The 24,000-nt window shown below is 49.1% G+C and overlaps 1 protein-coding gene and 1 pseudogene across 2 annotated transcripts in view; both read left to right on the top strand.

Annotated features, from left to right (window-relative positions):
* LOC135533879 (cAMP-dependent protein kinase catalytic subunit alpha) overlaps window positions 1-14,627 on the top strand; it is a 30,828-nt gene extending 16,201 nt beyond the window's left edge. For both annotated transcript variants that reach the window (XM_064961082.1, XM_064961081.1), the window contains 3 exons: window positions 3,095-3,217; window positions 11,117-11,281; window positions 13,541-14,627. In XM_064961082.1, coding sequence (XP_064817154.1) covers window positions 3,095-3,217; window positions 11,117-11,281; window positions 13,541-13,666 — 414 coding nt within the window. In that variant the 3' untranslated portion in view covers window positions 13,667-14,627. The remainder of the gene's footprint in view (window positions 1-3,094; window positions 3,218-11,116; window positions 11,282-13,540) is intronic.
* Window positions 14,628-17,576: 2,949 nt separating this feature from the next.
* On the top strand, window positions 17,577-23,837 carry LOC135533878 (uncharacterized; annotated as a pseudogene).
* Window positions 23,838-24,000: the final 163 nt, after the last annotated feature.

Here is a 24,000-nt window from a genome sequence, read left to right as displayed (position 1 = left end):
CTGTACAACTACTTTACTGGTATCAACATGGAGCCTACCTCTGTCCCAGTGGCTTAGCACTGAATGGGGTTCTGTACAACTACTTTACTGGTATCAACATGGAGCCTACCTCTGTCCCAGTGGCTTAGCACTGAATGGGGTTCTGTACAACTACTTTACTGGTATCAACATGGAGCCTACCTCTGTCCCAGTGGCTTAGCACTGAATGGGGTTCTGTACAACTACTTTACTGGTATCAACATGGAGCCTACCTCTGTCCCAGTGGCTTAGCACTGAATGGGATTATGTACAACTACTTTACTGGTATCAACATGGAGCCTACCTCTGTCCCAGTGGCTTAGCACTGAATGGGGTTCTGTACAACTACTTTACTGGTATCAACATGGAGCCTACCTCTGTCCCAGTGGCTTAGCACTGACTGGGGTTCTGTACAACTACTTTACTGGTATCAACATGGAGCCTACCTCTGTCCCAGTGGCTTAGCACTGAATGGGGTTCTGTACAACTACTTTACTGGTATCAACATGGAGCCTACCTCTGTCCCAGTGGCTTAGCACTGAATGGGGTTCTGTACAACTACTTTACTGGTATCAACATGGAGCCTACCTCTGTCCCAGTGGCTTAGCACTGACTGGGGTTCTGTACAACTACTTTACTGGTATCAACATGGAGCCTACCTCTGTCCCAGTGGCTTAGCACTGACTGGGGTTCTGTACAACTACTTTACTGGTATCAACATGGAGCCTACCTCTGTCCCAGTGGCTTAGCACTGAATGGGGTTCTGTACAACTACTTTACTGGTATCAACATGGAGCCTACCTCTGTCCCAGTGGCTTAGCACTGAATGGGGTTCTGTACAACTACTTTACTGGTATCAAAATGGAGCCTACCTCTGTCCCAGTGGCTTAGCACTGAATGGGGTTCTGTACAACTACTTTACTGGTATCAACATGGAGCCTACCTCTGTCCCAGTGGCTTAGCACTGAATGGGGTTCTGTACAACTACTTTACTGGTATCAACATGGAGCCTACCTCTGTCCCAGTGGCTTAGCACTGAATGGGGTTCTGTACAACTACTTTACTGGTATCAACATGGAGCCTACCTCTGTCCCAGTGGCTTAGCACTGAATGGGGTTCTGTACAACTACTTTACTGGTATCAACATGGAGCCTACCTCTGTCCCAGTGGCTTAGCACTGAATGGGGTTCTGTACAACTACTTTACTGGTATCAACATGGAGCCTACCTCTGTCCCAGTGGCTTAGCACTGAATGGGGTTCTGTACAACTACTTTACTGGTATCAACATGGAGCCTACCTCTGTCCCAGTGGCTTAGCACTGACTGGGGTTCTGTACAACTACTTTACTGGTATCAACATGGAGCCTACCTCTGTCCCAGTGGCTTAGCACTGAATGGGGTTCTGTACAACTACTTTACTGGTATCAACATGGAGCCTACCTCTGTCCCAGTGGCTTAGCACTGAATGGGGTTCTGTACAACTACTTTACTGGTATCAACATGGAGCCTACCTCTGTCCCAGTGGCTTAGCACTGAATGGGGTTCTGTACAACTACTTTACTGGTATCAACATGGAGCCTACCTCTGTCCCAGTGGCTTAGCACTGAATGGGGTTCTGTACAACTACTTTACTGGTATCAACATGGAGCCTACCTCTGTCCCAGTGGCTTAGCACTGAATGGGGTTCTGTACAACTACTTTACTGGTATCAACATGGAGCCTACCTCTGTCCCAGTGGCTTAGCACTGAATGGGATTATGTACAACTACTTTACTGGTATCAACATGGAGCCTACCTCTGTCCCAGTGGCTTAGCACTGAATGGGGTTCTGTACAACTACTTTACTGGTATCAACATGGAGCCTACCTCTGTCCCAGTGGCTTAGCACTGACTGGGGTTCTGTACAACTACTTTACTGGTATCAACATGGAGCCTACCTCTGTCCCAGTGGCTTAGCACTGAATGGGGTTCTGTACAACTACTTTACTGGTATCAACATGGAGCCTACCTCTGTCCCAGTGGCTTAGCACTGAATGGGGTTCTGTACAACTACTTTACTGGTATCAACATGGAGCCTACCTCTGTCCCAGTGGCTTAGCACTGACTGGGGTTCTGTACAACTACTTTACTGGTATCAACATGGAGCCTACCTCTGTCCCAGTGGCTTAGCACTGACTGGGGTTCTGTACAACTACTTTTGTCACTGGTATCAACATGGAGCCTACCTCTGTCCCAGTGGCTTAGCACTGAATGGGGTTCTGTACAACTACTTTACTGGTATCAACATGGAGCCTACCTCTGTCCCAGTGGCTTAGCACTGAATGGGGTTCTGTACAACTACTTTACTGGTATCAAAATGGAGCCTACCTCTGTCCCAGTGGCTTAGCACTGAATGGGGTTCTGTACAACTACTTTACTGGTATCAACATGGAGCCTACCTCTGTCCCAGTGGCTTAGCACTGAATGGGGTTCTGTACAACTACTTTACTGGTATCAACATGGAGCCTACCTCTGTCCCAGTGGCTTAGCACTGAATGGGGTTCTGTACAACTACTTTACTGGTATCAACATGGAGCCTACCTCTGTCCCAGTGGCTTAGCACTGAATGGGGTTCTGTACAACTACTTTACTGGTATCAACATGGAGCCTACCTCTGTCCCAGTGGCTTAGCACTGAATGGGGTTCTGTACAACTACTTTACTGGTATCAACATGGAGCCTACCTCTGTCCCAGTGGCTTAGCACTGAATGGGGTTCTGTACAACTACTTTACTGGTATCAACATGGAGCCTACCTCTGTCCCAGTGGCTTAGCACTGAATGGGGTTCTGTACAACTACTTTACTGGTATCAACATGGAGGAGGCAGCTGTCCCTGAGGCATTACTTTACTGGTATCAACATGGAGGAGGCAGCTGTCCCTGAGGCATTACTTTACTACAGACCTCAGTTACTTTCTCTCTCTACAGCCAAACCTCAATGTAACACTCAACATGTTAAATCTCCTCTCTCCCTCCTTCCCCCCTCCATCCATTCTCCCACTCCCCTCATTCTCCCCCCCCTCCTCCTCCCTCTCCAGGGGTATAACAAGGCAGTAGACTGGTGGGCCTTGGGTGTGTTGGTCTATGAGATGGCAGCCGGTTATCCTCCCTTCTTCGCTGACCAGCCCATACAAATTTACGAAAAGATCGTCTCTGGGAAGGTGAGCTGGGCCAGTGTAACGGACATAAGTATGTGAGATCACTCCATAGCTAGCTTCAAATGTTGCCAATGGAGATATCGAATAGGATGCTTTTCTATAGCACAACTGGTTGGCGCGTTGTTAAGGAGAGTGGTCATGTGTGTTAGCGAGGCTGAGGGCTCTGGGTTTGGGATAGTTTACCCAGAGTTGTAGTCAGAGAGGGGAAAAGCTAAACTAGCATACTGACTTGGTTTCACTAGGTTGTGTTGCAAGTGGCACCTTTACGAACTACTTTTGGCCAGGGCCATATCACCCGTTTCCCTTTGTGAATACTTTTGACCAGGGCCATATCACCCGTTTCCCTGTATGAAGACTTTTGACCAGGGCCATATCACCCGTTTCCCTGTATGAAGACTTTTGACCAGGGCCATATCACCCGTTTCCCTTTGTGAACCAGTTTTGACCAGGGCCATATCACCCGTTTCCCTTTCTGAATACTTTTGACCAGGGCCATATCACCCGTTTCCCTGTGTGAACTACTTTTGACCAGGGCCATATCACCCGTTTCCCTGTATGAAGACTTTTGACCAGGGCCATATCACCTGTTTCCCTGTGTGAACTACTTTTGACCAGGGCCATATCACCCGTTTCCGTTTCTGAATACTTTTGACCAGGGCCATATCACCCATTTCCCTGTGTGAACTACTTTTGACCAGGGCCATATCACCCGTTTCCCCGTGTGAACTAATTTTGACCAGGGCCATATCACCCGTTTCCCTTTCTGAATACTTTTGACCAGGGCCATATCACCCGCTTCCCTTTCTGAATACTTTTGACCAGGGCCATATCACCCGTTTCCCTTTCTGAATACTTTTGACCAGGGCCATATCACCCGTTTCCCTTTCTGAATACTTTTGACCAGGGCCATATCACCCGTTTCCCTTTCTGAATACTTTTGACCAGGGCCATATCACCCGTGTCCCTTTATGAATACTTTTGACCAGGGCCATATCACCCGTTTCCCTGTGTGAACTACTTTTGACCAGGGCCATATCACCCGTTTCCCTTTCTGAATACTTTTGACCAGGGCAATATCACCCGTGTCCCTTTATGAATACTTTTGACCAGGGCCATATCACCCGTTTCCCTGTGTGAACTACTTTTGACCAGGGCCATATCACCTGTTTCCCTGTGTGAACTACTTTTGACCAGGGCCATATCACCCGTTTCCCCGTGTGAGCTACTTTTGACCAGGGCCATATCTCCCGTTTCCCTTTATGAAGACTTTTGACCAGGGCCATATCACCCGTTTCCCTGTATGAAGACTTTTGCCCAGGGCAATATCACCCGTTTCCCCGTGTGAACTACTTTTGACCAGGGCCATATCACCCGTTTCCCTGTGTGAAGACTTTTGACCAGGGCCATATCACCCGTTTCCCTGTATGAAGACTTTTGACCAGGGCCATATCACCCGTTTCCCTGTGTGAACTACTTTTGACCAGGGCCATATCACCCGTTTCCCGTGTGAACTACATTTGACCAGGGCCATATCACCCGTTTCCCTTTCTGAATACTTTTGACCAGGGCCATATCACCCGTTTCCCTGTATGAAGACTTTTGACCAGGGCCATATCACCCATTTCCCTTTGTGAACTACTTTTGACCAGGGCCATATCACCCGTTTCCCTTTGTGAATACTCTTGACCAGGGCCATATCACCCGTTTCCCTGTGTGAACTACTTTTGACCAGGGCCATATCACCCGTTTCCCTTTCTGAATACTTTTGACCAGGGCCATATCACCCATTTCCCTGTATGAAGACTTTTGACCAGGGCCATATCACCCGTTTCCCTTTCTGAATACTTTTGACCAGGGCCATATCACCCGTTTCCCTGTGTGAACTACTTTTGACCAGGGCCATATCACCCGTTTCCCTGTGTGAACTACTTTTGACCAGGGCCATATCACCCGTTTCCCCGTGTGAACTACTTTTGACCAGGGCAATATCACCCGTTTCCCTGTGTGAACTACTTTTGACCAGGGCCATATCACCCGTTTCCCCGTGTGAACTACTTTTGACCAGGGCAATATCACCCGTTTCCCTTTCTGAATACTTTTGACCAGGGCCATATCACCCGTTTCCCTGTATGAAGACTTTTGCCCAGGGCAATATCACCCGTTTCCCCGTGTGAACTACTTTTGACCAGGGCCATATCACCCGTTTCCCTGTGTGAAGACTTTTGACCAGGGCCATATCACCCGTTTCCCTGTATGAAGACTTTTGACCAGGGCCATATCACCCGTTTCCCTGTGTGAACTACTTTTGACCAGGGCCATATCACCCGTTTCCCCGTGTGAACTACATTTGACCAGGGCCATATCACCCGTTTCCCTTTCTGAATACTTTTGACCAGGGCCATATCACCCGTTTCCCTGTATGAAGACTTTTGACCAGGGCCATATCACCCATTTCCCTTTGTGAACTACTTTTGACCAGGGCCATATCACCCGTTTCCCTTTGTGAATACTCTTGACCAGGGCCATATCACCCGTTTCCCTGTGTGAACTACTTTTGACCAGGGCCATATCACCCGTTTCCCTTTCTGAATACTTTTGACCAGGGCCATATCACCCATTTCCCTGTATGAAGACTTTTGACCAGGGCCATATCACCCGTTTCCCTTTCTGAATACTTTTGACCAGGGCCATATCACCCGTTTCCCTGTGTGAACTACTTTTGACCAGGGCCATATCACCCGTTTCCCTGTGTGAACTACTTTTGACCAGGGCCATATCACCCGTTTCCCCGTGTGAACTACTTTTGACCAGGGCAATATCACCCGTTTCCCTGTGTGAACTACTTTTGACCAGGGCCATATCACCCGTTTCCCCGTGTGAACTACTTTTGACCAGGGCAATATCACCCGTTTCCCTTTCTGAATACTTTTGACCAGGGCCATATCACCCGCTTCCCTTTCTGAATACTTTTGACCAGGGCCATATCACCCGTTTCCCTTTCTGAATACTTTTGACCAGGGCCATAACACCCGTTTCCCTTTCTGAATACTTTTGACCAGGGCCATATCACCCGTTTCCCTTTCTGAATACTTTTGACCAGGGCCATATCACCTGTGTCCCTTTATGAATACTTTTGACCAGGGCCATATCACCCGTTTCCCTTTCTGAATACTTTTGACCAGGGCCATATCACCCGTGTCCCTTTATGAATACTTTTGACCAGGGCCATATCACCCGTTTCCCTTTCTGAATACTTTTGACCAGGGCCATATCACCCGTTTCCCTTTCTGAATACTTTTGACCAGGGCCATATCACCCGTTTCCCTTTCTGAATACTTTTGACCAGGGCCATATCACCCGTGTCCCTTTATGAATACTTTTGACCAGGGCCATATCACCCGTTTCCCTGTGTGAACTACTTTTGACCAGGGCCATATCACCTGTTTCCCTGTGTGAACTACTTTTGACCAGGGCCATATCACCCGTTTCCCCGTGTGAGCTACTTTTGACCAGGGCCATATCTCCCGTTTCCCTTTATGAAGACTTTTGACCAGGGCCATATCACCCGTTTCCCTGTATGAAGACTTTTGCCCAGGGCAATATCACCCGTTTCCCCGTGTGAACTACTTTTGACCAGGGCCATATCACCCGTTTCCCTGTGTGAAGACTTTTGACCAGGGCCATATCACCCGTTTCCCTGTATGAAGACTTTTGACCAGGGCCATATCACCCGTTTCCCTGTGTGAACTACTTTTGACCAGGGCCATATCACCCGTTTCCCCGTGTGAACTACTTTTGACCAGGGCCATATCACCCGTTTCCCTTTCTGAATACTTTTGACCAGGGCCATATCACCCGTTTCCCTGTATGAAGACTTTGACCAGGGCCATATCACCCATTTCCCTTTGTGAACTACTTTTGACCAGGGCCATATCACCCGTTTCCCTTTGTGAATACTCTTGACCAGGGCCATATCACCCGTTTCCCTGTGTGAACTACTTTTGACCAGGGCCATATCACCCGTTTCCCTTTCTGAATACTTTTGACCAGGGCCATATCACCCATTTCCCTGTATGAAGACTTTTGACCAGGGCCATATCACCCGTTTTCCTTTGTGAACTACTTTTGACCAGGGCCATATCACCCGTTTCCCTTTCTGAATACTTTTGACCAGGGCCATATCACCCGTTTCCCTGTGTGAACTACTTTTGACCAGGGCCATATCACCCGTTTCCCTGTGTGAACTACTTTTGACCAGGGCCATATCACCCGTTTCCCCGTGTGAACTACTTTTGACCAGGGCAATATCACCCGTTTCCCTGTGTGAACTACTTTTGACCAGGGCCATATCACCCGTTTCCCCGTGTGAACTACTTTTGACCAGGGCAATATCACCCGTTTCCCTTTCTGAATACTTTTGACCAGGGCCATATCACCCGCTTCCCTTTCTGAATACTTTTGACCGGGGCCATATCACCCGTTTCCCTTTCTGAATACTTTTGACCAGGGCCATATCACCTGTGTCCCTTTATGAATACTTTTGACCAGGGCCATATCACCCGTTTCCCTTTCTGAATACTTTTGACCAGGGCCATATCACCCGTGTCCCTTTATGAATACTTTTGACCAGGGCCATATCACCCGTTTCCCTGTGTGAACTACTTTTGACCAGGGCCATATCACCCGTTTCCCTTTCTGAATACTTTTGACCAGGGCCATATCACCCGTTTCCCTGTGTGAACTACTTTTGACCAGGGCCATATCACCCGTTTCCCTTTATGAACTACTTTTGACCAGGGCCATATCACCCGTTTCCCTTTATGAAGACTTTTGACCAGGGCCATATCACCTGTTTCCCTGTATGAAGACTTTTGACCAGGGCCATATCACCCGTTTCCCCGTGTGAACTACTTTTGACCAGGGCCATATCACCCGTTTCCCTGTGTGAAGACTTTTGACCAGGGCCATATCACCCGTTTCCCTGTGTGAACTACTATTGACCAGGGCCATATCACCCGTTTCCCTGTGTGAACTACTTTTGACCAGGGCCATATCACCCGTTTCCCTGTGTGAACTACTTTTGACCAGGGCCATACTTTTGACCAGGCCCAAGTCTAGTTCATCCATGGGAGCAATTTCCAAACACCTGAAGGTACCACGATCATCTATACAAACATTAGTACGCAGGTATAAACACCATGGGACCACGCAGCCGTCATACCGCTCAGGAAGGAGACTCGTTCTGTCTCCTAGAGATGAACGTACTTTGGTGCGAAAAGTGCAAATCAATACCGGAACAACAGCAAAGGACCTTGTGAAGATGCTGGAGGAAACAGGTACAAAAGTGTCTATATCCACAGTAAAACGAGTCCTATATCAACATAACCTGCTCAGAAAGGAAGAAGCCACTGCCATAAAAAAGCCAGACTACAGTTAGCAACAGCACATGGGGACAAAGATCATACTTTTTGAAGAAATGCCCTCTGGTCTGATGAAACAAAAATAGAACTGTTTGGCCATAATGACCATCGTTATGTTTGGAGGAAAAAGGGGGAGGATTGCAAGCCGAAGAACACCATCCCAACCGTGAAGCACGGGGGTGGCAGCATCATGTTGTGGGTGTGCTTTTCTGCAGGAGGGACTGGTGCACTTCACAAAATAGATGGCTTCATGAGGAAGTAAAATGATGTGGATATATTGAAGCAACATCTCAAGACATCAGTCAGGAAGTTAAAGCTTGGTCGCAAATGGACAATGACCCCAAGCATATATATATACTGCTCAAAAAAATAAAGGGAACACTAAAATCTCACATCCTAGATCTGAATGAATGAAATATTCTTATTAAATACTTTTTTCTTTACATTTTTTCTTTATCAATGGAAATCAAATGTATCAACCCATGGAGGTCTGGATTGGAGTCACACTCAAAATTAAAGTGTAAAACCACACTACAGGCTGATCCAACTTTGTAATGTCCTTAAAACAAGTCAAAATGAGGCTCGGTAGTGTGTGTGTGGCCTCCACGTGCCTGTATGACCTCCCTACAATGCCTGGGCATGCTCCTGATGAGGTGGCGGATGGTCTCCTGAGGGATCTCCTCCCAGACCTGGACTAAAGCATCCGCCAACTCCTGGACAGTCTGTGGTGCAACGTGATGTTGGTGGATGGAGCGAGACATGATGTCCCAGATGTGCTCAATTGGATTCAGGTCTGGGGAACGGGCCAGTTCATAGCATCAATGCCTTCCTCTTGCAGGAACTGCTGACACACTCCAGCCACATGAGGTCTAGCATTGTCTTGCATTAGGAGGAACCCAGGGCCAACCGCACCAGCATATGGTCTCACAAGGGGTCTGAGGATCTCATCTCGGTACCTAATGGCAGTCAGGCTACCTCTGGAGAGCACATGGAGGGCTGTGCGGCCCCCCAAAGAAATGCCACCCCACACCATGACTGACCCACCGCCAAACCGGTCATGCTGGAGGAGGTTGCAGGCAGCAGAACGTTCTCCACGGCGTCTCCAGACTCTGTCACGTCTGTCACATGTGCTCAGTGTGAACCTGCTTTCATCTGTGAAGAGCACAGGGCGCCAGTGGCGAATTTGCCAATCTTGGTGTTCTCTGACAAATGCCCAACGTCCTGCACGGTGTTGGGCTGTAAGCACAACCCCCACCTGTGGACGTCGGGCCCTCATACCACCCTCATGGAGTCTGTTTTTGACCGTTTGAGCAGACACATGCACATTTGTGCCTGCTGGAGGTCATTTTGCAGGGCTCTGGCAGTGCTCCTCCTGCTCCTCCTTGCACAACGACTGAGGTAGCGGTCCTGCTGCTGGGTTGTTGCCCTCCTACGGCCTCCTCCACGTCTCCTGATGTACTAGCTTGTCTCCTGGTAGCGCCTCCATGCTCTGGACACTACGCTGACAGACACAGCAAAACTTCTTGCCACAGCTCGCATTGATGTGCCATCCTGGATGAGCTGCACTACCTGAGCCACTTGTGTGGGTTGTAGACTCCGTCTCAAACTACCACTAGAGTGAAAGCACCGCCAGCATTCAAAAGTGACCAAAACATCAGCCAGGAAGCTAGGAACTGAGAAGTGGTCTGTGGTCCCCACCTGCAGAACCACTCCTTTATTGGGGGTGTCTTGCTAATTGCCTATAATTTCCACATGTTGTCTATTCCATTTGCACAACAGCATGTGACATTTGTCAATCGGTGTTGCTTCCTAAGTGGACAGTTTGATTTCACAGAAGTGTGATTGACTTGGAGTTACATTGTGCTGTTTAAGTGTTCCCTTTATTTTTTTGAGCAGTGTGTATATATACACAGTCAGAAGTTTACATACACCTTAGCGAAATATGTCTAAGTGACCCCAAATGAATGGACAAAAAAATGTGCTTTTGTTTCAAAAACAAAAACATGTCTAAGTGACCCCAAACTTTTGAATGGTAGTGTGTGTATGTGTGTGTATATATATATATATATATATATATGTATATTTGCCTGTCTAGTAATTTTAGATCAGCACTGAGATGAGAACCTGGTTTGCCTCTTCCTTCTAACATCTCTCCACACTCCCTCTTCTCCTCCCTTCTCTACCCTCCCTCCTCTCCTTCCCCTGTCCACCCCCTCTCCATCCTCCACCCTCTTCTCCTCCTCACCCTCCTCTACCTCCTCTCCTCTGCCCTTCTCTCCTCCCCCATCTTCTCCTCTCCACACCCCCTCACCCCTCCTCTGCCCTCCTCTCCTCCCCCTCTCCTTCTCTACTCTCCCACACTACCACTCCCCCTTCCCCTCCTCCTCTATTCCCCCTCTCCTCTCTCCCCCCCCCCCCCTCTCCTCCCCCATCTCCTTCTCTACTCTCCCACACCACCACTCATCCCCCCCTCCTCCCCCAGGTGCGTTTCCCCTCCCACTTCAGCTCTGACCTGAAGGATCTGTTGAGGAATCTACTACAGGTGGACCTGACCAAGCGCTATGGCAACCTGAAGAACGGCGTCAACGACATCAAGGGACACAAGTGGTTCGCCACCACTGATTGGATCGCCGTATACCAGAGAAAGGTGAGAGGTCTAACTGATATGTAGGGTACAGTATACCAGAGAAAGGTGAGAGGTCTAACTGATATGTAGGGTACAGTATACCAGAGAAAGGTGAGGGGTCTAACTGATATGTAGGGTACAGTATACCAGAGAAAGGTGAGAGGTCTAACTGATATGTAGGGTACAGTATACCAGAGAAAGGTGAGGGGCCTAACTGATATGTAGGGTACAGTATACCAGAGAAAGGTGAGAGGTCTAACTGATATGTAGGGTACAGTATACCAGAGAAAGGTGAGAGGTCTAACTGATATGTAGGGTACAGTATACCAGAGAAAGGTGAGAGGTCTAACTGATATGTAGGGTACAGTATACCAGAGAAATGTGAGAGGTGGGGTCTAACTGATATGTAGGGTACAGTATACCAGAGAAAGGTGAGGGGTCTAATTGATATGTAGGGTACAGTATACCAGAGAAAGGTGAAAGGTCTAACTGATATGTAGGGTACAGTATACCAGAGAAAGGTGAGAGGTCTAACTGATATGTAGGGTACAGTATACCAGAGAAAGGTGAGGGGTCTAACTGATATGTAGGGTACAGTATACCAGAGAAAGGTGAGGGGTCTAACTGATATGTAGGGTACAGTATACCAGAGAAAGGTGAGAGGTCTAACTGATATGTAGGGTACAGTATACCAGAGAAAGGTGAGAGGTCTAACTGATATGTAGGGTACAGTATACCAGAGAAAGGTGAGAGGTCTAACTGATATGTAGGGTACAGTATACCAGAGAAAGGTGAGAGGTCTAACTGATATGTAGGGTACAGTATACCAGAGAAAGGTGAGAGGTCTAACTGATATGTAGGGTACAGTATACCAGAGAAAGGTGAGGGGTCTAACTGATATGTAGGGTACAGTATACCAGAGAAAGGTGAGGGGCCTAACTGATATGTAGGGTACAGTATACCAGAGAAAGGTGAGAGGTGGGGTCTAACTGATATGTAGGGTACAGTATACCAGAGAAAGGTGAGAGGTGGGGTCTAACTGATATGTAGGGTACAGTATACCAGAGAAAGGTGAGCGGTCTAACTGATATGTAGGGTACAGTATACCAGAGAAAGGTGAGGGGCCTAACTGATATGTAGGGTACAGTATACCAGAGAAAGGTGAGGGGCCTAACTGATATGTAGGGTACAGTATACCAGAGAAAGGTGAGAGGTCTAACTGACATGTAGGGTACAGTATACCAGAGAAAGGTGAGGGGCCTAACTGATATGTAGGGTACAGTATACCAGAGAAAGGTGAGAGGTCTAACTGATATGTAGGGTACAGTATACCAGAGAAAGGTGAGGGGTCTAACTGATATGTAGGGTACAGTATACCAGAGAAAGGTGAGAGGTCTAACTGATATGTAGGGTACAGTATACCAGAGAAAGGTGAGGGGTCTAACTGATATGTAGGGTACAGTATACCAGAGAAAGGTGAGGGGTCTAACTGATATGTAGGGTACAGTATACCAGAGAAAGGTGAGGGGCCTAACTGATATGTAGGGTACAGTATACCAGAGAAAGGTGAGGGGTCTAACTGATATGTAGGGTACAGTATACCAGAGAAAGGTGAGAGGTCTAACTGATATGTAGGGTACAGTATACCAGAGAAAGGTGAGGGGCCTAACTGATATGTAGGGTACAGTATACCAGAGAAAGGTGAGGGGCCTAACTGATATGTAGGGTACAGTATACCAGAGAAAGGTGAGGGGTCTAACTGATATGTAGGGTACAGTATACCAGAGAAAGGTGAGAGGTCTAACTGATATGTAGGGTACAGTATACCAGAGAAAGGTGAGAGGTCTAACTGATATGTAGGGTACAGTATACCAGAGAAAGGTAAGCGGTCTAACTGATATGTAGGGTACAGTATACCAGAGAAAGGTGAGAGGTGGGGTCTAACTGATATGTAGGGTACAGTATACCAGAGAAAGGTGAGAGGTCTAACTGATATGTAGGGTACAGTATACCAGAGAAAGGTGAGGGGTCTAACTGATATGTAGGGTACAGTACAATTCCAGGTAACTTTCTCAAAATGACAGAAACCCCCTTTGATCAAGGCCCTTAACCCTCATTTCTCCCGTAAGGCGCTCTGGGTGAGAGCTCAATGAATATCATGTAAACAAATGTATTGATAAGTTTGAATATGATAATTTTACAGGAATCCGGTTTAGTAAAATGTGATTGTTTGATAGATTTTTCCTCTTCCTGTGTGTATGTGTGCGCACGTGTGTGTAGGTGGAGGCCCCGTTCGTTCCTAAGTTCAAAGGCCCAGGTGACACCAGCAACTTTGAGGAGTACGAAGAGGAGGAGATCAGAGTCTCCATCAGTGAACAGTGTGCCAAGGAGTTCACTGACTTCTAGACCCAACCAGAGAGAGAGGGATTGAAGGAAGAAGATAGGGATGAAAGGAGTGGGAGAAGGAAGGAGAGAGAGAGATGGCAAAGGAAGGAAGGAAGGAAGGAAGGAAGGAAGGAAGGAAGGAAGGAAGGAAGGAAGGAAGGAAGGAAGGAAGGAAGGAAGGAAGGAAGGAAGGAAGGAAGGAAGGGACGAACGGACGGACGGACGGACGAGACGAGACGGAAGGTAAACTGGAGTACTGTCTCCTGTTGAATCACAAGCACCAGCTACGAGAGGGAGAGAAGAGAGGGAGAGAAGAGAGGGAGAGAAGAGAGGGAGAGAAGAAGAGAGGGAGAGAAGAGAGGAAGAGAAGAGAGGAAGAGAAGAAGAGAGGGAGAGAAGAAGAGAGGGAGAGAAGAGAGGGAGAGAAGAAGAGAGGGAGAGAAGAGAGGAAGAGAAGAGAGGAAGAGAAGAAGAGAGGGAGAGAAGAAGAGAGGGAGAGAAGAGAGGGAGAGAAGAAGAGAGGGAGAGAAGAAGAGAGGGAGAGAAGAGAGGGAGAGAAGAGAGGGAGAGAAGAGAGGGAGAGAAGAAGAGAGGGAGAGGAGAAGAGAGGGAGAGAAGAAGAGAGGGAGAGGAGAAGAGAGGGAGAGGAGAAGAGAGGGAGAGGAGAAGAGAGGGAGAGGAGAGAGGGAGAGACGAGAGGGAGAGACGAGAGGGAGAGACGAGAGGGAGAGACGAGAGGGAAAGAAGAGAGGGAGAGAAGAGAGGGAGAGAAGAAGAGAGGGAGAGAAGAGAGGGAGAGAAGAGATGGAGAGAAGAGATGGAGAGAAGAGAGGGAGAGAAGAAGAGAGGGAGAGAAGAGAGGGAGAGAAGAGAGGGAGAGAAGAGAGGGAGAGAAGAGAGAAGAGAGGGAGAGAAGAGAGGGAGAGAAGAAGAGAGGGAGAGAAGAGGGGGAGAGAAGAGAGGAAGAGAAGAAGAGAGGGAGAGAAGAAGAGAGGGAGAGAGAGGGAGAGAAGAAGAGAGGAAGAGAGGGAAGAAGAGAGGGAGAGAAGAGAGGGAGAGAAGAGAGGGAGAGAAGAAGAGAGGGAGAGGGAAGAGAAGGAGGAAGAGAGGGAGAGGAGAAGAGAGGGAGAGGAGAAGAGAGGGAGAGGAGAAGAGAGAGAGAGGGAGAGAAGAGAGGGAGAGACGAGAGGGAGAGACGAGAGGGAGAGAAGAGAGGGAGAGAAGAGAGGGAGAGAAGAAGAGAGGGAGAGAAGAAGAGAGGGAGAGAAGAGAGGGAGAGAAGAGAGGGAGAGAAGAAGAGAGGGAGAGAAGAGAGGGAGAGAAGAAGAGAGGGAGAGAAGAGAGAAGAGAGGGAGAGAAGAGAGGGAGAGAAGAAGAGAGGGAGAGAAGAGAGGGAGAGAAGAGAGGGAGAGAAGAAGAGAGGGGGAGAAGAAGAGAGGGGGAGAAGAGGAAGATGCGGAGAGAAGAGGAAGATGCGGAGAGAAGAGTAAACCAGCAGTGTTGCCTTTTCTGTCCCATTTGTGTTTTTCTACTGTTATTTATTTATTATTTAGTCTCTTTTGATGTTTCATCCTTTATGGAGTGTTGGAGTGGGACCTGTCTCTGTAACAACTGTCTCCTAGCTACCATACTGGGGCAGGGACCTGTCTCTGTAACAACTGTCTCCTAACTACCATATTGGAACTGGGCCATTCTCTGTAACAACTGTCTCCTAGCTACCATACTGGGGCAGGGACCTGTCTCTGTAACAACTGTCTCCTAACTACCATATTGGAACTGGGCCATTCTCTGTAACAACTGTCTCCTAGCTACCATATTGGGACAGGCACCTGTCTCTGTAACAACTGTCTCCTAGCTACCATATTGGGACAGGCACCTGTCTCTGTAACAACTGTCTCCTAACTACCATATTGGGACAGGGTCATTCTCTGTAACAACTGTCTCCTAACTACCATATTGGGACAGGCACCTGTCTCTGTAACAACTGTCTCCTAACTACCATATTGGGACAGGCACCTGTCTCTGTAACAACTGTCTCCTATGTACTAGGCTAGCATATTGCTCCACACATACTGGAATTTGTTCGGAATGGCCCCCTGTTCCCTAAATAGTGCACTACTTTTTACCAGAACCCTATGGGCTGTGGTCAAAAGTAGTGCACTCTAAAGGGAATAGGGGGCCATTTGGGACAAACACACAATACCCTGCACTCACCTCCCCCACCCTCCCCCTCTCCTACCCCCCCCCCCTTGGCGTGTGTTGTCGTCGTCCCCCCCCGGTGGATTCTCACGTTAAACACGTCACAACTCATTCCTTTTGTCAAATCCAGCCTTGTAGTTTACTCATTCTCACGTTAAACACGTCACAACTCATTCCTTTTGTCAAATCCAGCCTTGTAGTTTACTCATTCTCACGTTAAACACGTCACAACTCATTTGACATCTTGTATTAGAAAGGTGTCATTACATTCTCTGACTCCGTTGTCCAGGTTTGAAAATAACATTATATTGTCATTATTACTATTATTATTATTATTATTATTATTACATTGTCTTAACACTCTTCTCCTTTGAATACAATTCCATATTCTCTTCTACTCTTTAATGTCGTGTTCCGTCGCCTAATATCATAGGGCGCGTCCCAAATGGCACCCTATTCCCTACTTAGTGCACTACTTTTGACCCAGGCCTATAGGGCTCTCTGGTCAAGAGTAGTGCACTAAGTAGGGCACAGTGTTCCATTTGGGACGTAACCGTGGACAGCTGTTTATCCCCTCCATCACAGTCTCCTCGGTGTATGGAGGTCATCCTCCTCTCAGCCGTGGACAGGCACAATGCTGGTGTATATATATGTACTATATACATACTGTTGCACTTTCTAGGAGAATACATAAGGCCTGTAGTCTTTTTAAACCATATGACTGGGGTCGCACAATTCTACATGCCCTGCTTTTACACAAATCCTGGCTGGAAGATTCCTGGGAATACGAGGGGAATAAGCAGGAACTCCGGGACTCCTTCCACCAGGATTTCTGGGAAAACTGAGAATTTGTGTAAAGTTGGGGACTGCAGCAGCCCTATAGGATCCTCAGCACTCCAACGGGAGGTGTTTAAAGACACTGTCTAATTCCACCACGTGAAAAGAAAAACAATAAAACACAAAGTGTCATATTTTGCAACTTGAGTATCAGTTCAATAAAGTTTTACTTGTTAAAATGACCAACACAAGGGATTGTGTGTGCTGTTTGTTTGCGTGATATAGCACCAGTTTTTTTTCCCCCCAAACCTCTCGTTGTGGACCCCCAGACATTTCACCACTTTGTTGAAGCCCTGAACTAGTTGACCTTGGTACGCTAACTGTAGAACAGATCAAATATGTGGACTGGCTGGGGCTCCCTGAGGAGAGGTTTGAAAACCACTGACACAGCCTAAACTCACTTTAAAACGATTGGGGACTGACACACACACCTGCATACCTATTCAATCCATCTTGTAAATTTAATTAGAGACGAACAGACTCTGTGTAGGTCTATGAGACGCGTTTCCTGTAAGACCGTCTAGCCTAGAGGCATCGTCGCCCAATGCAGTCATGCAGACAACTGTTGGCTCTTTAGTCTGGACTCTGGAGAGACCCACCTAAGACGTGTTCATATGCAGAAATCCAAAATAATACCATTTCCAAATCTGTGTGTGTATTACAACCAATAAAAGCCTGTTTACGTTTCCCAAAAGCAGCGGGAATGTGAACAAAGAGCGATGTGCTTGAGATGCGCAGAAAAAAAGAAAAAAACTCTACCTTAAATAAGCTACCGTCCGCGTATGTCTGCTGTGGGTGAACTGAAGGGGACGCCATCTTCGTCAGTCCACCTTAAGCGCACAATGAGGCCAACGCATGCGCACATCGAGGCTTCCGTTGTTCATTCTCCGCTCTGCCGGGCTCGCTCTCTGCTCGCGCTGGGTCGGTATAGGAGAGCGACTTACAGCGTCACTTCAGAAACAACAAGAGAGAAAAGACGCACTCGGCCAAACCCAAACTCAACCGCTGGGAAAACAACAACAACAATGTCCGAATCCAAGTACCGGGACTGGATCCTCGAGACCATCGACTCTCTACGCTCACGGAAAGCCCGACCGGACCTTGAGAGAATATGTCGTATGGTCCGGAGAAGACACGGCTCGGATCCAGACAGAACCCGGGAGGAACTGGAGAAACTGATCCAGGAGCAAACAGTGCTCAAAGTTAGCTACAAGGGCTCCATATCCTACAGGAATGCGGCGAAGGTGCAGAGAAAGAGTCGAAAGAAGAGTGACTTCACGCCGGGTAGCGGCGGCGGTAGCGAGGTGGAGGGAGAGCAAGCCAAACACTCCAGTTTGAACAACAACGGGGACAGCGCGCACAGCTTTACCGACCTAGAGGAGGTGGAGAGCCGGGACCGAGAGGAGGATTCTGTCTCCGAGCCGAGTGAGTGCCCTGACCCCCGGCCCGAAACCCCGGGTATCACCTCCGAGAAAAAACAAAAGCTTTTTCCACTGAATAGCGGAAACGGTCCTGGCTACTGCCCGGGTTGTGGCGAAACGGGCTGTGCTGCCGGGAGAGGCTGCAGTGGGAAAGCAAGTGCGTCAAAAGACAAGAGATTAGGAGAAAGAGGAGGAGGTCAGGAAGGGGGTGGCATCAGCGCTTTGGCCGGCAACCACGAAACAAAACCGGGCCAAGATGGGAGCGGCGCTCCGAGCAAAGCAAAGGGGGTCTGGGGTGGAGGAGGGGGTGGAGACGACGGGGCAGGAGGGCAGCAGTAGCTGCGTTGGTGTTGCTGCTGAAACGGAAAATAAAATGAGCCAGGGAAGCGCCAGTTCAAGTTCCAGCAGCAACAGCCAGCTCCTGCGGCCGAAACAGCTTCAGACAGAATCCCCACCTGTCAAACCCAAACTCCGGGCCGGACGAGGTGAGGGGAACCCGGGGGTCGGGGGCAGCGGGCAAACCAGCTCGGATTTGGGCGAAAGACTGATCGCCTCCGTCCGCAGACTAGCCGAGCAGAACCGAGCCTCCGCGTTAAGAGGGGAGACCCGCGGGGGCCACAAGCCACTGGGACTGAAGGAGATCCTGGGTTACCTGACCAGCCAAGACGGCCTCTCATCTGAGGGTAAACTGACCCGCAACAGGGTCAAGGTGGTTCTGGAGAGAGAGGTGGCGAGAGGTCGGCTGCGGAGGACCCGGTGTGGGAACATCACTCTCCCGGTGAGGGGAGTGGAGGCAGCGCCAACCCCAGCGAAGCCTCCCGGCCCCGCTAACAGACTGCTGAAGAGCGCACTGCAGGATAAACACATTGGGAAAAAGGTAACTTAATATTTCCAACACGTCCTATAGACTACACAGAGAGGAAGAGCAGAACAGACTCACTACACCCTGTCTGCTTATGAATTAATGATCAAGATATCAAAACAGCGCAGAGAGACGTCTTTCTCGTTTCTCCCTGGATGTAATCCCTGATTCTCTCTCATTCAGCCTAACTCAGCTAAATCGCATGTAAAAACTATTCTGAAGGCAAATCTATCATTTGTCCTAAATTCCTATTGGGTTTAAAATGACGTTTCTGGGCTGGTGTGTTTTGTGTGAACGGTAGCCAATGGTAACGTGAACCAGTGCGCTTGCAGAACAGACATCCCGATGTTTGTCCTCGACACGCAACTGTGTCTTGCTGCCTGCTCGCTGTTTCCTGTAGGGCTCCACTGCCAACCAGGCAGCACAAAAGGTGCGGGCTTTCAACAGCGCTCTCTCGTCCGCTCGCTTCTCTTGTTCCAGATTCACCGCACACACAGGAGCACGTCGAGAGAGGGCGACCATAATGCGCTGTAGTGGTTCCTCTGTGTTTGGCGCGGTGAAAGTTCGGCTATAGGCTACCGTGCTCATATCATAGACTGTGTCTAGCTGGCTGTAGACTATGCAGACAGACGGACGTGGGCGTTACGTGGTTAATTCGGTGGAATAGTTTGTGAAAATGAAAGCAGACTTTCCACGTCGGAAAGTCTGTCTGCGCCGAGGCTGTATTCGCGTCACAGCAGCTTGTTCCCCCCCCCCCCCCCCGTTATAATCTTCTTAGTTCCGTTCTTTTCTCTCTCCCTCTATCCCCGCCTGTCTCTCATGTTTCGTTCCTCATTACGCCCTTTCTAGGCGGCTACCTTTTTAACGGAACAAACGCATGCTCTCTCTGTCTCTCTCTCTCTCTGTCTCTCTCTCTGTCTGTCTCGGTGATGTAACTGTAGCCATATGCACACCCAGTCACCAAGCAAGACGCACTGATTCTCTCATGAAAGGTTATATTGATCGTAAAACCGAGCGGTCAGTGCGTGTATTGAAGCCGAACACGGGACTGTTGTGGCGGGTCTAGAGCTGTGGATGCAGCCGGTTGCTGCCTGGGTCATTACAAAGCACGCGCCGTCTGCGCTTAACTCGAGCCGCGTTGCCTGTCTATAATGAACCAGTAGACAAAAGAGGTCGGAGGGAGGGAGAGAGAGCAACAAACATGCGCGCGCCAAAGTATGATTCAGCCTATTTCGCCGCTATACATTAAACGAGGGAGCGACTGTTGGCTACCTCGTTATGTAGCCTGTTTCCTGAAAATAAAGACATGGCTGACTGTATTCCACATATTCCTTTCTTACTCTGTTAACTCTGATCTGCTCATTCATACTATGCTGAAACTGTAAAAGCCCTGACTGAATTCTTTCTCTCTCTGAACCCCCCCACCCCTCTCTCTGTCTTCCTAGGAGGTGAAAGAGGAGGAGCCAATGGAGACAGAGAGTGGAGAGGAGGAGGAGGAGGATGAAGAGGAGAAGGGAACAGGGGATGCTGAGGATGGGGGGCAGAGTGACACCCAAACCTCAGGGGGTGAGGAGGGTTCTAAGGGAGGGGATTGCCTTGCCCCGGTTCCCATGGAAACGGAACCCGGGAATGGTGATGACATCACTGGAGGTTCTGAGGGACAGGCGGGGGTGAAGCAGGAGGACAAACAACCGGAACACACAACCAATACGGTCTCTCCAGACCAGATACACACAGACACGCAGGTACAGGCCTCCCCTTCACATCTCTATGTATTTCTCTGTTTGTCTGCTTCTTGCTTTTGATTTCCCTTTTTCATATTGAGTCATTTCCTGAGAAAATCACTCTGTCTGTCTCCCTCTGTCTGTCTCCCTCTGTCTGTCTCCCTCTGTCTGTCTCCCTCTGTCTGTCTCCCTCTGTCTGTCTCCCTCTGTCTGTCTCCCTCTGTCTGTCTCCCTCTGTCTGTCTCCCTCTGTCTGCCTCCCTCTGTCTGCCTCCCTCTGTCTGCCTCCCTCTGTCTGCCTCCCTCTGTCTGCCTCCCTCTGTCTGCCTCCCTCTGTCTGCCTCCCTCTGTCTGCCTCCCTCTGTCTGTGTCCCTCTGTCTGTGTCCCTCTGTCTGTCTCCCTCTGTCTGTCTCTGTCTCTCTGTCTCTCTCTCTGTCTCTCTCAATTCAATGGCTTTATTGGGATAGGAAACATATGTTAACATTGCCAATGCAAGTTAAATAGATAATAAACAAAAGTGAAATAAACAATAAAAAATTTACAGTAAACATTACACTCACAAAAGTTCCAAATGAATAAAGACATTTCAAATGTCATTATGTCTATATACAGTGTTGTAACAATGTGCACATAGTTAGTCTTTCTCTCTCTCTCTCTCCCTCTCTCAGGTTCAGAATGTGGTACAGTCAGAGAGAGAGAGCCACACTTCCTCTGTCCACAACCACAACTGTGAGTTCTGCTTTACAACGCCTCTGTGTGTGTGCAGTGTTAACCCCTCTGTGTGTGTGCAGTGTTAACCCCTCTGTGTGTGTGCAGTGCTAACCCCTCTGTGTGTGTGCAGTGTTAACCCCTCTGTGTGTGTGCAGTGTTAACCCCTCTGTGTGTGTGCAGTGTTAACCCCTCTGTGTGTGTGCAGTGTTAACCCCTCTGTGTGTGTGCAGTGTTAACCCCTCTCTGTGTGTGTGCAGTGTTAACCCCTCTCTGTGTGTGTGCAGTGTTAACCCCTCTGTGTGTGTGCAGTGTTAAACCCCAGTCTGTGTGTGTGCAGTGTTAACCCCTCTGTGTGTGTGCAGTGCTAACCCCTCTGTGTGTGTGTGCAGTGCTAACCCCTCTGTGTGTGTGTGTGCAGTGTTAACCCCTCTGTGTGTGTGCAGTGTTAACCCCTATGTGTGTGTGCAGTGTTAACCCCTATGTGTGTGTGCAGTGTTAACCCCTATGTGTGTGTGTGTGCAGTGCTAACCCCTCTGTGTGTGTGTGCAGTGTTAACCCCTATGTGTGTGTGCAGCGTTAACCCCTATGTGTGTGTGTGCAGTGCTAACCCTCATTGTGTGTGTGCAGTGCTAACCCCTCTGTGTGTGTGTGCAGTGTTAACCCCTCTGTGTGTGTGTGCAGTGTTAACCCCTATGTGTGTGTGCAGTGTTAACCCCTATGTGTGTGTGCAGTGTTAACCCCTATGTGTGTGTGTGTGCAGTGCTAACCCCTCTGTGTGTGTGTGCAGTGCTAACCCCTCTGTGTGTGTGTGCAGTGTTAACCCCTCTGTGTGTGTGTGCAGTGTTAACCCCTATGTGTGTGTGCAGTGTTAACCCCTATGTGTGTGTGCAGTGTTAACCCCTATGTGTGTGTGTGCAGTGCTAACCCCTCTGTGTGTGTGTGTGCAGTGTTAACCCCTCTGTGTGTGTGTGTGCAGTGTTAACCCCTCTGTGTGTGTGTGTGCAGTGCTAACCCCTCTGTGTGTGTGTGCAGTGTTAACCCCTGTGTGTGTGTGTGTGTGTGTGTTAACCCCTCTGTGTGTGTGTGCAGTGCTAACCCCTCTGTGTGTGTGTGTGCAGTGTTAACCCCTCTGTGTGTGTGTGCAGTGCTAACCCCTCTGTGTGTGTGTGCAGTGCTAACCCCTCTGTGTGTGTGTGTGCAGTGCTAACCCCTCTGTGTGTGTGTGCAGTGCTAACCCCTCTGTGTGTGTGTGCAGTGCTAACCCCTCTGTGTGTGTGTGCAGTGCTAACCCCTCTGTGTGTGTGTGCAGTGCTAACCCCTCTGTGTGTGTGTGCAGTGTTAACCCCTCTGTGTGTGTGCAGTGTTAACCCCTCTGTGTGTGTGCAGTGCTAACCCCTCTGTGTGTGTGTGCAGTGCTAACCCCTCTGTGTGTGTGCAGTGCTAACCCCTCTGTGTGTGTGTGCAGTGCTAACCCCTCTGTGTGTGTGTGTGCAGTGCTAACCCCTCTGTGTGTGTGTGCAGTGTTAACCCCTCTGTGTGTGTGTGCAGTGTTAACCCCTATGTGTGTGTGCAGTGCTAACCCCTCTGTGTGTGTGTGCAGTGTTAACCCCTATGTGTGTGTGTGCAGTGTTAACCCCTCTGTGTGTGTGTGCAGTGCAGTGTGTGTGTGCAGTGCTAACCCTCTGTGTGTGTGTGCAGTGCTAACCCCTCTGTGTGTGTGTGTGCAGTGCTAACCCCTCTGTGTGTGTGCAGTGCTAACCCCTCTGTGTGTGTGTGCAGTGCTAACCCCTCTGTGTGTGTGTGCAGTGCTAACCCCTCTGTGTGTGTGTGCAGTGCTAACCCCTATGTGTGTGTGTGCAGTGCTAACCCCTCTGTGTGTGTGTGCAGTGCTAACCCCTGTGTGTGTGTGTGCAGTGCTAACCCCTCTGTGTGTGTGCAGTGCTAACCCCTCTGTGTGTGTGTGCAGTGCTAACCCCTCTGTGTGTGTGTGCAGTGCTAACCCCTCTGTGTGTGTGTGCAGTGCTAACCCCTCTGTGTGTGTGTGCAGTGCTAACCCTGTGTGTGTGTGCAGTGCTGTGTGTGTGTGCAGTGCTAACCCTGTGTGTGTGTGCAGTGCTAACCCCTCTGTGTGTGTGTGTGCAGTGCTAACCCCTCTGTGTGTGTGTGCAGTGCTAACCCCTCTGTGTGTGTGTGCAGTGCTAACCCCTCTGTGTGTGTGTGCAGTGCTAACCCCTCTGTGTGTGTGTGCAGTGCTAACCCCTCTGTGTGTGTGTGCAGTGCTAACCCCTCTGTGTGTGTGTGCAGTGCTAACCCCTCTCCTCCGTCCCAGCAGGTTCGGCCTGTAAGACCGAGGTGGGTGTGTCCTCCTGTCTCCTCACCCCCACCGCCTCACCTAGAGACTCTGGCCTGGCAGAGGAGAGAGGGATGAACGGAGTAGTGTGAGTATCACCTCAGAGAGAGAGTGTGGGAAGGAGGTAGGACGAGAGAGAGAAGGGAGGAGCAGATGAGAGACAGAGGGGATGAATGAAGCAATGAGAGTCAATATATTTCACATGAATTAGAGATGAGTAAATGAGGAAGTCTGAGTGAGCTGGTGGAAAG

Source organism: Oncorhynchus masou, unplaced genomic scaffold, assembly GCF_036934945.1.
Source record: "Oncorhynchus masou masou isolate Uvic2021 unplaced genomic scaffold, UVic_Omas_1.1 unplaced_scaffold_2770, whole genome shotgun sequence".
NCBI lineage: Eukaryota > Metazoa > Chordata > Actinopteri > Salmoniformes > Salmonidae > Oncorhynchus > Oncorhynchus masou.
The sequence above is the reverse complement of the archived record's forward strand: the minus strand, read 5'-3'. Positions and strand labels throughout refer to the sequence as shown.